General features: G+C 43.5%; 2 protein-coding genes across 2 annotated transcripts; both read left to right on the forward strand.

Annotated features, from left to right (window-relative positions):
* The first annotated feature begins 486 nt into the window (after positions 1-486).
* On the forward strand, positions 487-5,342 carry LOC136447204 (uncharacterized). The gene is made up of 9 exons (XM_066445918.1): positions 487-615; positions 1,002-1,126; positions 1,451-1,597; positions 1,836-1,985; positions 2,394-2,497; positions 2,938-3,163; positions 3,577-3,699; positions 4,173-4,259; positions 4,461-5,342. Exons 1-9 carry the CDS (start codon positions 546-548, stop codon positions 4,650-4,652), a joined length of 1,224 nt encoding a protein of 407 aa, XP_066302015.1. The 5' UTR covers positions 487-545; the 3' UTR covers positions 4,653-5,342.
* Positions 5,343-7,240: 1,898 nt separating this feature from the next.
* On the forward strand, positions 7,241-12,789 carry LOC136447220 (uncharacterized). Its single transcript, XM_066445937.1, has one exon. The coding sequence runs from the start codon at positions 8,695-8,697 to the stop codon at positions 12,787-12,789; it is 4,095 nt and encodes a 1,364-aa protein (XP_066302034.1). The 5' UTR covers positions 7,241-8,694.
* The last annotated feature ends 958 nt before the right edge of the window (positions 12,790-13,747 follow it).

A 13,747-nucleotide genomic window follows, 5' to 3' on the forward strand; every position in this document is an offset into this window, starting at 1 on the left:
TATTGCAACCGTCACTGCGATTTCACTAATGAGCTAATGCACTGAAGGAATGTTTCTTTTACCTAGTGTCAATGTCTGAAACCAGGTCCCAAAGAAGTGTGCAGTGATAAGTGGATAGCGTTTACCACTAAAGTAGGCCAAAGCGGACCTGAACAACTGACGATCAATGATCTTTATATACCATGAATATTGGTATTGATGAAATGCGTACCATCATCGCCAGAATATACATTTTATTCTATAAACCGAGCAATCCAATAAACAAACACACTGGTCAACTTTTCCCCCCAGCAGACGACATAAGAACGCATGCAACCGCTTCTATGATTTGTTACTTTTATATATCATTTAAAATGAATATCATTACAGACGGAATTAAATCAATAAATGTATGCATTTATCAAACCGAACTTTCTCAGTGTATAAGATTTGTCGTTTTTGTTTCACCACAAAGAAAAGCGTAATTTTGTTTTCGTACGTTTGGTTGCCGTGGAAAATGTCAAAGGTCATGTGGCGTCGATCACTCCAGATCACTTCCGGTAGAGATGGGAGGCACACGTGGGAGAAAAAAGAAGGCAGGAAAGACACAAAATGGGAAGAAATCAGACCAGAAAGGTAACATCAGTGAGATCAAAGACTCGACAAGCTCAGTGATGCATAACTTTGGCAGAATTTTGTCAATGCATGCCTTTAACGAAGTAATATATTTGGACAAAATGTTATGGAGGTGTATATAAACGAAATTACATGTACCAACACATCTATTTCACGAATACCATGTGTAATTTTTATAAACTACCAAACTGTTATTGTCTAAATGAAATTTTTGAGTATATAGTGTGTTGATTTATAATACATCGTAAAAAATAGGTAACTAAACTGAGTTACCGATACATTTACCAAATATTTCTATCTACGATATTTATTTTGATAGAACCTCCCATATAGGAGTCCCAATTATTTCTTAGAATGATTATGATTTTGCTTTGTTTCTCCCTTAGATGTTTCAGGTCTCAGTAAAGCAGAAAAGAGGCAGAGACTGGAGGAAAGGAGAGAACAGAAGAAGACCCAGGCTGCTACACAGAAAACCAAGTCCAAGTTCACAGTAGATGAACTACTGGACAAGGTTTGCCACTTTTAGATTCACTGTTCCATCAATAAAAACATTTAAGTGGCCTAAACGATACTTTGTACACTTCATCATGCAATGCAGTTCTTATCAAAAGATGGATATTTGGTAATAATTATAATTATAATTATAGAAAAATAAGCAGGTTCAGTTTTATATTGTACTACTCATCACTCAAAATCGATTTTGAAAAAAGAAGGAAAAAAATAAGAAAATCCCTACCAACCAACCCGAGTTTTTGTCCGAATCGTAAAAAAGGAACACAACATAACTTTTCCTGGGCCATATTTGTGCTGACTTTCCTGACTGTGTTCTCCCCAGGTAGAGGAATGTATGGACAGCTACAACTATGAAGTTGCACAGAAGTTCTGCCAGAGGGCGCTTGAGCTGGAGCCTGACAACCTGCGGGCGCTGGAGGTCTCCGGGTCCTTACTACTGGAGCTGGGGGACGGGGACAAGGCCAAACAAATATCCTTTCTGTCACAGGGTGTATCTGGGGACATTCATCAGTAGTTCTTAAACAATGCTGTACACTTGCTCAACAAATCTTGCCCAATTTCACTGACTTTGGCGCTCCTCGTCTCTGTTGAGGAATGGTTGTAAAGCCTGGATGTAGATGGCCTCTTTAATTCCTCTTGCAATAAAGTCGGTTTCTGTGTTCTCTTTCATGAAAAGAGTACATTTTGTAGTTCCTTAACCGGCAAACTGTTTTGGGCGGGCTGTAGAACTCAGTCCTGAGGACGGCTTCACCAAGTACATGTGTCTGGGACAGCTGCTGGAGGGGGAGGAGGCTGTGGCCTGCTATAACAAGGGCATCCAGGTCATGATGGTGGAGAGACAGAAACAACAGCAACAGGTCAGCTATCTCTTTATTCATTCAAAACTTTCTGACTTTCTGGGCAGTAAAGACAAGTCTTCACATACATCGTAGTAGGGTACATGGAAAGCCAGTATGGTAAAGGTAAAGCAATCAAACCTCAGACTGAGGACGAGCCATGCGTGTTTAGCCAAGCACACCAGGTCACCCTTACTTTTCTCGATAAGTGTGTTGGGTTGCGTTACTGCTTGCGCCATGGGAACATGCCATTATATAGAAAATACCTGTAGAAATTCAATATCATGTATATGTATGCACAAAATTACATGTGCTTTCACATCACTAAGAAGTCATTTTTAAGAAGTGCTGTAATTTTACAACGATATTGAGACATTTGTCAAATTGCTAAACATGTCAGATCACCTTGTGCAATTATGCACTCTGCAGCTAGAGGGCGCTGCTGCATGTGACCCTGACTCCCAGAAGGTTACATCCCAGGACATCTCCAGTGCCTACTGTTCCATTGCAGAAATCTACCTCACAGACTCATGGTACTTGTCTTTACAATAGTTCTAAGCTTTATGTGCTGTATGAATTGCCACAAGTAATACAGTAAAAGCTTTCTTGTGCCACAAATGCATCATTCTGAATCAAAGTTGAACTGCAATTACCAACGCAAAAAATGGACTTACCCAAATATTTGACTGATCAGCTCCAGTCTCCTTGACAAAGACTGGGGCTGATCAGTCGAATATTTGGGTAAGTCTTGTTTTTGTGTTGGCAATTGCAGTTCAACTATGATTCAGAGTGATTTCTACCAACATAGATGAACTTTCAAGTGAACAAATGCATCATATTTCTTGCTTGACTTTTTATGAATCATGTTTCTTTTCATATTTCCTTGTACACGTAATAATCCTCTGCCAGTATGTAATTCTGACTATCATCTTGTCAAACTCTTGACACATGACATAATTTTTTCATCTCTCAGTTTTGAGGACTCAGCAGAAGAAAAGTGCAAAGAGTCCTTGGAGAAAGCAATAGAAGAATGTCCCACCAACCCAGAGGCACATCTCCTCATGGCCAGCTACCAGCTCAGTAAAGACAACAGGGACGAGGCCAAACAGGCTATAGAGAAGAGCCTGTCGCTATGGTTACCTGAGAGAAGTGATGCAGAGGAGGAGGAGGAGGAGGAGATGGAGGAAAACATGCCTGAGGTGGGAGGCACATGGAGTTCATGTACTGTAAATGCATTTAAGTATGCGGTGGTTTTATGTTCGTAGTTTTCGTGGTGTCCTCTTCACTGCGAACTCAAAACCACAGCAAGAAATTGACTTCTGTCTTCTGCCCGCCTACCCCCTAGTACAGTGTTGGAGGCCACTTTTTTTTCTATCGGTTTGAAGCACCCTTGCCGACTTGCTAGTAGATTCAAATTTGCCTCAAAACCAGCTAGTTATCATTCATCTCTTTTTCAACTCTTGGATCAAATTTAGGATCTTAGTGTTTAGAAGATGCCATCTTCTAGTATATAATAGAGATGTCATCTACAATGACAGAGATCCCTTTTGAGGCTTGGCTCGTTCCCTTCAATGTAGCTAACATATGGTATGGTTGTTGTAATGTGGTCTAGGATCCTCCCCTGCCGTATGAACAGAGAATAGCAACTGCCAAGATCCTGATCGAGTTGGAAGTCATGGAGTCTGCAGAGAAAGTCCTAGCTGGGCTTCTTCTGGAAGATGATGAAATCGTACAGGTAGGACAACAGAACTGATTCCATATCAATTTTGGTACAAAGCCTGGTTACCCAGTTCTCCCCTTTAGCCATTGACGAAAGACAGTGGATGCTGTCTGAAATGTCTGTTTCAAAATTGTATCCAGTTGTTTGAGTACCTATTTTCGGTGTGATTCCTTAATGTCATTATTCTCCTCAATTTAGTGACTTTTGTATTTCTTCTTTCACTGTTGGCTTGACATTGGTTAAAATTGTATTTATATTTTTGTACCTATTGGCAAAAAAATTTTGTACCTATTACCTATTACGTGGTGTATACTGACGACTTAACCACTTTGGTATTGGCTTATATTTTGTTCATCATTTGTTAAAAGTTTGATGCAGAAACATCAGTGTTTTTGTTATCATATTCTTATCAAGATGATAATTGGTTATTGTTGGATGATATGCTGAAAAGTGATAGAAATCTAAAAATGTTATTCTCCATCCATTAGGTGTGGTATCTTCTGGGCTGGCTCCACTATGTGCAAGGGGAGGACCACAAGGCAGCAGCCAGGGACAACCTACAGCATGCACTGAAGGTGTGCTATCCTCAACATAAAACTAGTCCTGCAGTAGCACAGAGGAGAGTTCCAATAAAGTTGAAATTTGTCTTTCTGCTAGCAGTTCTGTTGCTGTTTCTATAAGTATAGATCTGTAATGAGGCAACTTCGGAACATAAAATCGACAGGGAACTATTTTTCATAAAGTGAGTTATAACATTGTTCCTTTTTCCCTGTTAGATCTACCCCATAGTTGGCTGTGATGATGAAGACATGCTGGAGCACATGAAGGAACTGTTGGAGGACCTTGGTCCAGGGGAAGCGGAGGAGGAGGATGAAGAACAGATGGATGAAGAACAGGAAGAACTCACATTTGATGATGAAGAAGAAGAAGATGAAGACAGAAGTACACAAGATGCTATGGACCATTGACAATGTGTCGTAAATGCATCTTCCAAAATAAAAACAAGTTGCACTCCAAGCAGATCTACACAGGGCGCGAAAATCGTATATGCTAGCCAGAGAAGGTCCAGTCAGCCAGAGAGGGCTGATTGGACCCTCTCTGGCTTGACTGGACCTTCTCTGGCTAGCATATACGATTTTCGCGCCTGGTGTAGATCTGCTTGGAGATTATTAGAAATGTATTAAAGAACAGAAAACATAAAGATTCTGATATGGTATGTATAGATACCATAATTTATACCATACCTTGTTGGTCACTGTACATTATATAAGTTAGAAGGCATGGTTATAGCAGAGAGAAGATGGAAATAGAATTTCTGATCAAATCTTAACCCTTGTCCTCCTAACAGCTACTTCATATCTAAAATCATCAAAGATTTTGTGATGATTTCACAAACTGTTGAAAATAACTACCTACAGTGTTACAATTAGAATGTTTTGTGTATTCTCAATTATATCAGCACATTAGGTGAACTTGATCCTGATATAAGCTTGCTGTTTATCAAATAATGATGATAACTGAATGATGAAATCGATAAATAAAGAGGATTGAAGTCGCAAGTTTACAGTATATTAAGCTTACATTCTCCTGTAATCATCAAGACTAATTGACAAAACTTATGCACTGTTGTTACCTGCATAAAAAAATTGGATATTGTCGTTCTATGTGTGTGTTTGTGTGTGTTTCTGTGTGTTTCCAGATACGAATTAGTGATCAGCATAACTTGAGAACGGCTGGATGAATTGTGATGATATTTTGTTTGTGGATAGGTGTTAGGAAGACGAAGGTCAGGTTAAGTCTGGCCTCCGGGCAACTTTCCTTGGTACTGTGGCAGAACCTCCAGTTTTTGTATCTTTTGTCCTGGACATGCCACTGTCTTAGTGGCAGATACCTTTTAATGTAAGGGAGAAGTGGTATAGGGTTGGGTCCTCTAGCAGCTCGTCTAGGAATTGTAGGAGCTTTTTAGTACCAACTGCCCGGCTGCAAAATAGTGTAAGCTGTGAGAAGTTAATCAAATAGTATTTATTTCATCATCATCTTCGTTACTACTGAGTAGTTTGCGTATGCTGTTAGTACAAGTGACCAGTACAGCTACACAAGGGAAAAGTAGGCAACTGATGTAGGGTGAGGACGAGAAAAGTTCATTTTCTGTTGTGCATTTGAATAATTGAAGCTTTGAATTCAACTTTTGGCGGGAAACATAAGTAGAGGCTTTGGGGGTAGTGGTCAATGAGTTCGCAGCCTCACACAGAAATAAGCCCCAGTGCACAGCTAAAATATCGAGGCATAACTGTAAAGCTTTATTATAAAGCCTTTTATGAATTATCGAAATTCTAATCATTGTGGTCGTTACTTTGCAGACGACATCCAGTCACGTTAGGTAGGAGTGAAGGTAAAAACATTAGCTGCGACCTGAGATATGCGGGTGAGAGTCAGATACCCACTTCTTGCCAGTTGGAATACGAAGGGAATCCTCATCAAACATTCCTGGCATGGGGGACGCGACCCACACAGCTCTGATCACAGATCACCCTTGTTTTTCAACATTGGATGATATTGATAATAGACTTCATACTGTATAATCACGCACCAGAATTTGAGTTGTTGTGGGAGAGGCCGCGAACTTATCGATCACCTTCGTATTATAGCTAGTACTGTCAGACAAAAAATATGATGATAAGGTCTGGCGTGCCCAATGATTTGTGCCTAATAAACAATACAGATTCAATTTTCCCAAGCAGCACCAGTCACACTTAGAGCTTTCGGACATTCGACTACTACTCAGTACAATAACATTCCGTTACCGCAAAGTACGCTGGTGCAGAAGATGACGACAATAACGGCATTATTTTAACTACTCTCCAAGCAGAGGAGTGGGTCCGGCAGGTTTTTGACGTGTTTTTAGGCGTTTTTGTCGGGCTTTGTACTTTGTCATTTTGTCAAAAACCTGCCGGACCCACTCCTCTGCTTGGAGAGTAATTTTAACGGCAATAACGGCAGTCCTCATTGGCGACATAAAGAAAACGGGACAAAATATAAAGCTCGACAAATCGCCTAAAAACACGTGAACAAACAGCCAGAGCCCCATCTCTGCTATTAAACCAGTTCCGCATCATGGCAATGGCTGTGTGGCGCAGACGTATTGCCAAGCCGGTATTTTGCCTGAGTGACGGTTCATCGACATCTTTGTCTGTACTGTCGTTATGCCGTTCTTTTTAGCGGCCAGGTGCGATTTGTCGAAATTGTTTGCACTACCAAGACACACCTTGGATTAAGTTCTCCAAGCAGTGGTTTCTAGGAGGGTCCGGGATTTTTAATGCTGCCCTCCCTGAAGGACAAGAAGCTATGGATGGATTACAACTAAAAGTGAAGATTGTTGGATGGCAGGTAGGTTTTGGGAAGACGAAAGTCAAGGTCGATTATAGGTCTCCTGGTGGCTTTCTCTGGTATTGCATCAGACTGTGTAAATGTTGAATTCAATCAGTGCATAAAACTTACAAAAGCTCTGCATATTTCACGGAGGTTTCAAGTCCCTGAACTCTAGTTTTCATTACTGTAATCGCCAACTTACTGTTTCTTAAATTTGCCGCCTTTAGAAATGTTAATAAGATACAGGCAAGTTCCCGCCAAATCTAGGACACGTGTTTTTGGATAGACTCTAGAGACCTCAGCACATGGAAAGAAAATAGGCTCACTCAGAAGAGAGGGACAGGCTTCTCAACACAGGAGGGCTCAGGGCTTTCTCACAGGGAGAAAGAAGAATTTAGGCTTCCCACAGGGGGAAGAAATCAGGGCTTTCTCACAGGGAGAAAGAAGGATTTAGGCTTCCCACAGGGGGAAGAAATCAGGACTTCCTTGCCGGACAAGCAGGAAGAAATCAGGCTCTTCACTGGGAGGAGAAAAACAAGTCAAGAAAGGATAAAGGACTGGGTCAGAAAGGTTGGGAGAATTGACCAGTTTTTACGGTACTTACCTGGATTTTGGAGGTACTTATCTGGACTTTGGAGGCATTTACCAGGATATATGGACAATGGTTGGATCGCTATTCAACTTGGATTACTGCGACATCCACTCGGAACTTTGAACTAATCATACAACTCGGACTAACTTCAAGATTCCACACGAGGAGGCATTCATCACAATCAAGAACTGTACCGGGACTTGCATTAGTCAGTAGACTCAGGCGGCATATATGTAATCACGGTGAACTACTAACTCTTCTTAATTAAACCATCAAAACGCAACCTTCCGACTCCGTTCATGTTGCCATCAAACCAGGTAAGACCAGTTAAATTCCCTCTCCTAACTTGCTGGCCGGCGGTGTCAAGCACAGGGCAAGTCACCGCGCTTACAGTAAAAACTGGTTCTACGACAAGACAGTAAACTGTGGTCTTGTCGGGAAGTGAAAGTAAAAACTGGTTCTACGACAAGACAGTAAACTGTGGTCTTGTCGGGAAGTTTCAGTAAGAAAAGGAGCCAAGACAGCAAAGGCCCTTGGACGAACTTGCAAGTAAATATTGTTTGTAACAAACAAGGAAATGCAGTCACGTCAAGGTTAAGAAAATGCTTTCTTTGTTGTCTGGACCTCGTCTGATTCTTGACATCTTGGAATGTTCTTCTTTGATTGATGACCCTGCCCACCAGAGGAAGGTGTAAGGTTCCCCGCTCGAGGAAGCCTTTACCGTAAAACAGCTAATAGTAGCGAGGAGTAAAACTTTGCTTCTGAAAACGGTAATCTGAGGCATAGTCAAAGGCAAGAACATTGAGTACGTACTAGTGTAATGTGCAGCAAGCATGAACACATACGTATGTCAAGCAACGAACTAGTACCAGAGTGTTGGAGAAAAAATTTGGGATTCTAGGGTATCATGAGTGACGGCACAAATGTGGTATAGAACAGGCCTGACTGCTGTGTAAGCCAGGAGAACTGGGTCACTACATTACCGTAGAACAGCAAACGAAGAGGCTGTTTCTCCCAATAAAGGGGATAAACAGAGCTAAGGAAATAAAATGGCTGATAAAAGGGAAGAAAGGGGCCTCTCTACGGTCAAAGAAGATGTAGAAGAGGAAACAGAAGGGCTACAAAAAAGAGTCCCAAAAAAGGCTGATTGGCTCCTGGAGGAAGACAGCAGGAGAAAGAAGAGTTATAGGTCTTCAGTGCTAGGACAACTGACACACAAGGCAAATGCAGTAAGGGCACTGATGGAACAAAATGAGCTGCTTGGCGCACAAGTTGCCTTAGAGGAATGGCAGCAGGCCTACTTTAACCTTGAAGAGTCACATGGTCAGTACCAAGCAACTCTCGATGCCGACCAGATCAATGAAGATACAGAAAACTGGGCCAAGCCACATTTCGAAGAGCTGGACCAGTTCCGGGATGAGGTACAAGAGTGGATTAAGACACAGAGGGAAGCACAAGATGTCAAGCCCTCTGACAGCATATCACAGGCGGGCTCGGGTATATCTAGTGTAGCCTCGAGTGCAAGGTTAAGCGCCAAGCTCAGGAGAGCGGAGCTCACTGCCAAGGCTGCGGCCTTGGAGGAAAGGGCGAAGCTACAAGAAAGAGAGTTCAAGATCAAGAAAGAGGAGATGGAGTTGGCTAGACAAAGGGAGATGTTGGAAGTGAAGATGGAGCTGGCACAAGAGGATGCCAAGCTACAAGCGCTAGATGAATTTGAGGGAATAGAGTCACCCGCTGTACAAAGAACCAGGAATGTTAAGCCAGAAATTGTAGAGCCTAGACGAACACCTAACGATTCCCGGAACCTGAACCCGGAGGCAAGGGATTTCCACCCAACGCTTCATGACAGGAATGGGCAAAAGAGTCCAACCCCCGAGGAGTTCCTGCAAGGGTTGGTGTCCCAACAAGCGGAAGTCACCAAGCTGATGATTGACCATAATAATCAGGCCAGCCTGCCAACTCGAACCATCAGAGCGTTCGATGGGAACCCGCTTCAGTACACCAGATTTACAAGAGCATTCAAGCATGCAATAGAAAGCAAAACCACAGACGCAGAAGTGCGTCTTGGTTATTTAGAGCAATACACAACAGGTGAGGCTAGGAGGCTGGTGAGCAGCTGCACACTTATGGCGCCAGAAGAAGGCTACACAAGAGCAAAGGAATACCTGCGAAGCAGGTATGGCACATCATATAAGATCAGCCAGGCCTATGCCAGAGAGGTATCGAAATGGCAAGAAATAAAGCCAGAAGATAAGGACGCATTGGGGGAGTTTGCGCTCTTTCTGCAGGAATGCGGAAATGCTATGGAAGGGAAGGACCACCTGCAGGAGTTGAACCACTACAGCAATCTGAAGTTGTTGGTGACAAAGCTTCCTTTCAAGCTGAGAGAACGCTGGAGAAGACGGTCCCATGAGATAATTAAAGAGCGTCCAGTCTCATTCTCAGATTTTGCTACCTTCGTGCAGAAAGAAGAGGACGTGGTCTCTAATGAGGTCTTCGGTGACCTCAACAACAGAGAGAAGAGCCAAGGTTCTAGCTCCAAACAGAAGTATGGACCACGGAGAGGTTCAAGCTTAGCAGTAGCTAGGGCAACGGACAATGCAGAAGCTGAGTCTCCAGGTGACTGTCTGTACTGTGCGAAAACCAATCATTGCCTGAGTGACTGTAGGGTGCTCGGCGCTAAACCAATGGACGAACGCCTGCGGTACATCAAAGGCCAAGGATTGTGCTTTGGTTGCTTGAAAGCTACATCACACCTGGCGAGGGACTGCAGGCAGCGGGCAGAGTGTAAGAGGTGTCAAAGATCTCACCCCACGGTGTTACATCGGGATGCTGAAACGGTACCCAAGAAGACGGCCGCAGTAGGACGAGTACTGCGCACCAAATGCAGCTGGGAAGGAGTGCCACCTATAATTCCTGTGAAGGTCCGCAGCAAGACCACAAATATCACAGTCGAAACATATGCTTTCTTGGACTCAGGAAGCGACGTGGTATTCTGTACCGAGTCCTTAAAGGATCAGCTGAAGACAAGTGGCAGGAAAACCAAGTTGACGCTGAATACAATTAATGACACTAAAGCAGTACAAAGCGAAGTCCTGGATGACCTGGAGGTCATGAACTTAACGGGAGAGAACGTTATTCCAATCGCCACTGCTTATACACAGGAAAGGATTCCAGCTTCAAAGGATAACATCATCTCCACTGAAGACCTTAAGGCTTGGCCACATCTCAAGGACGTAGACGTGCCCAAAATAGATGCCAATATAGGCCTACTTATTGGCAACAATGTACCAAAGGCTGTAGAGCCCTGGCAGGTAATCAACAGCATAGATGGTGGACCATATGCAATCAGAACCGTGTTAGGATGGTCAGTAAATGGGCCCCTCAGGGGGGCCAGTGACGATAAGAATGTCAACAGGATCACCCTTGAGCAGCAACTCACGGAATACTTCAACAATGACTTCAGCGAAACCAGAGAGGATAAGAAAGAAATGTCAGTTGAAGACAAAAGGTTCATGAACATCGTGTCAAAGGGAACAAACAAAAACAATGGCCACTATCAAGTACCATTACCATTCAAAAATGGTAGGCCCAAGCTGCCGAATAACAAGCAAGTAGCCCTACAACGAGCCCAGCACCTAAAGAGGAAGATGATGAGAAATGAGAGCTTCCAACAAGAGTACACCCGGTTCATGGAAAAAATAATAGACAAGGGCTACGCAGAGAAGGTACCCACAGAGCAACTACAGGCTAAAGATGGACAGGTATGGTACGTTCCCCATCACGGGGTGTACCACCCTCAAAAGGGAAAGATAAGAGTCGTCTTTGACTGCGCCGCCTCATACGCCGGCACCTCACTCAACAAAGAGCTTCTTCAGGGTCCAGACCTGACCAACACGCTGTTGGGAGTGTTAACTCGGTTCAGACAGGAACCAGTGGCTTTGATGGCGGATATAGAAGCAATGTTCTCCCAGGTTAAAGTACCGTCGGAGGACAGGGATTATCAGCGCTTCATGTGGTGGCCGGAGGGTGACATAAACGAAATGCTGGAAGAGTATCGTATGACAGTACACGTGTTTGGAGCAACGTCATCCCCAAGTTGTGCAAACTATGCCCTGAAGAGAATAGCTGAGGACTGTAAAGGACAGTACAACGAAGAAGTGCTAAAGGCACTCAAAGAAGACTTCTACGTGGATGATCTACTCAAGGCTATGCCGACAGAGAAGAAAGGACAATGCTTTGCAAATGAGATGCGAGAAGCATGCGCCACGGGAGGGTTCAGGCTCACCAAATGGGTTAGCAACAGCAGAGAAGTACTCAAGACCGTCCCAACAGCAGAGATGTCGGAGGAAGTAAAGGACCTGGATCTCGACACAGATAGTTGCATCAATGCCTTGCGGAGATTCATCGCAAGAAGAGGACAAGTGAGGATGATTATATCCGACAATGGTACAAATCTAGTTGGAGCAAAGTCGGAACTCAAGAGGGAGGTCAAAAAATGGAACACCAGCAAGATGCATGAAAGTATGTTAAAGAAGGGGATAGAATGGAAATTCAACCCACCTTCAGGTTCCCACTTCGGAGGAGTTTGGGAGAGGCAGATCAGAACCGTACGCCAAGTGCTGTATGCTGTCAGCAAAGGTCATCAACTTGACGACGAAGGCTTGGGTACGTTATTCTGCGAGGTGGAATATATAATAAACAGCAGGCCAATAACAACGGCAAATATGGAAGCTAACGACTTAGAGCCCCTGACACCAAACCATCTCCTGACGCTAAAGTCAAAGACGGACCTTCCACCCAACTTAACAGAGAAGGGAGACCAGTACGCAAGGCGCCGATGGAAGCAGATCCAGTACATAGCAGACCTGTTCTGGAAGAGATGGGTCAAGGAGTATCTACCCACTCTACAAGGACGCCAAAAATGGGGCAAACAAAGGAGAAACTTCGCAGTAGGAGATCTAGTGCTCCTGAAGGATGAGAACAACCCACGAGGCCAGTGGCCGTTGGGTAAAGTGGTAGAAGTAGTGCGTGGCAGCGAAGGATTAGTCCGACATGTCAAAGTCAAGACACAGCACAGCACCCTAGAACGGCCGATAGACAAGCTATGCCCAATACTGGAAGAAGACCAAGGAGCAGACTAGAAACCTGAATTCCAGGAGGATCTTGTTCGAACTCTAGTATCATAAGAGAGTATAATGCATGTAACAGCAACGTAGTGAAGTAGACAACCCTATATGGACTTCAGCCGAGCTTATTTCAATTGCATGATATTTCTACTAACAACTATTTGAAACACAGTATAGTCATTGTGTAAGGAAGTTGGCTTTATTACATGTATGTAATGTAAAATTGTCGTAAAACGGACAATTGGGGGCCAGTGTAATCGCCAACTTACTGTTTCTTAAATTTGCCGCCTTTAGAAATGTTAATAAGATACAGGCAAGTTCCCGCCAAATCTAGGACACGTGTTTTTGGATAGACTCTAGAGACCTCAGCACATGGAAAGAAAATAGGCTCACTCAGAAGAGAGGGACAGGCTTCTCAACACAGGAGGGCTCAGGGCTTTCTCACAGGGAGAAAGAAGAATTTAGGCTTCCCACAGGGGGAAGAAATCAGGGCTTTCTCACAGGGAGAAAGAAGGATTTAGGCTTCCCACAGGGGGAAGAAATCAGGACTTCCTTGCCGGACAAGCAGGAAGAAATCAGGCTCTTCACTGGGAGGAGAAAAACAAGTCAAGAAAGGATAAAGGACTGGGTCAGAAAGGTTGGGAGAATTGACCAGTTTTTACGGTACTTACCTGGATTTTGGAGGTACTTATCTGGACTTTGGAGGCATTTACCAGGATATATGGACAATGGTTGGATCGCTATTCAACTTGGATTACTGCGACATCCACTCGGAACTTTGAACTAATCATACAACTCGGACTAACTTCAAGATTCCACACGAGGAGGCATTCATCACAATCAAGAACTGTACCGGGACTTGCATTAGTCAGTAGACTCAGGCGGCATATATGTAATCACGGTGAACTACTAACTCTTCTTAATTAAACCATCAAAACGCAACCTTCCGACTCCGTTCATGTTGCCATCAAAC

This window comes from Branchiostoma lanceolatum, chromosome 13 (assembly GCF_035083965.1).
Source record: "Branchiostoma lanceolatum isolate klBraLanc5 chromosome 13, klBraLanc5.hap2, whole genome shotgun sequence".
NCBI lineage: Eukaryota > Metazoa > Chordata > Leptocardii > Amphioxiformes > Branchiostomatidae > Branchiostoma > Branchiostoma lanceolatum.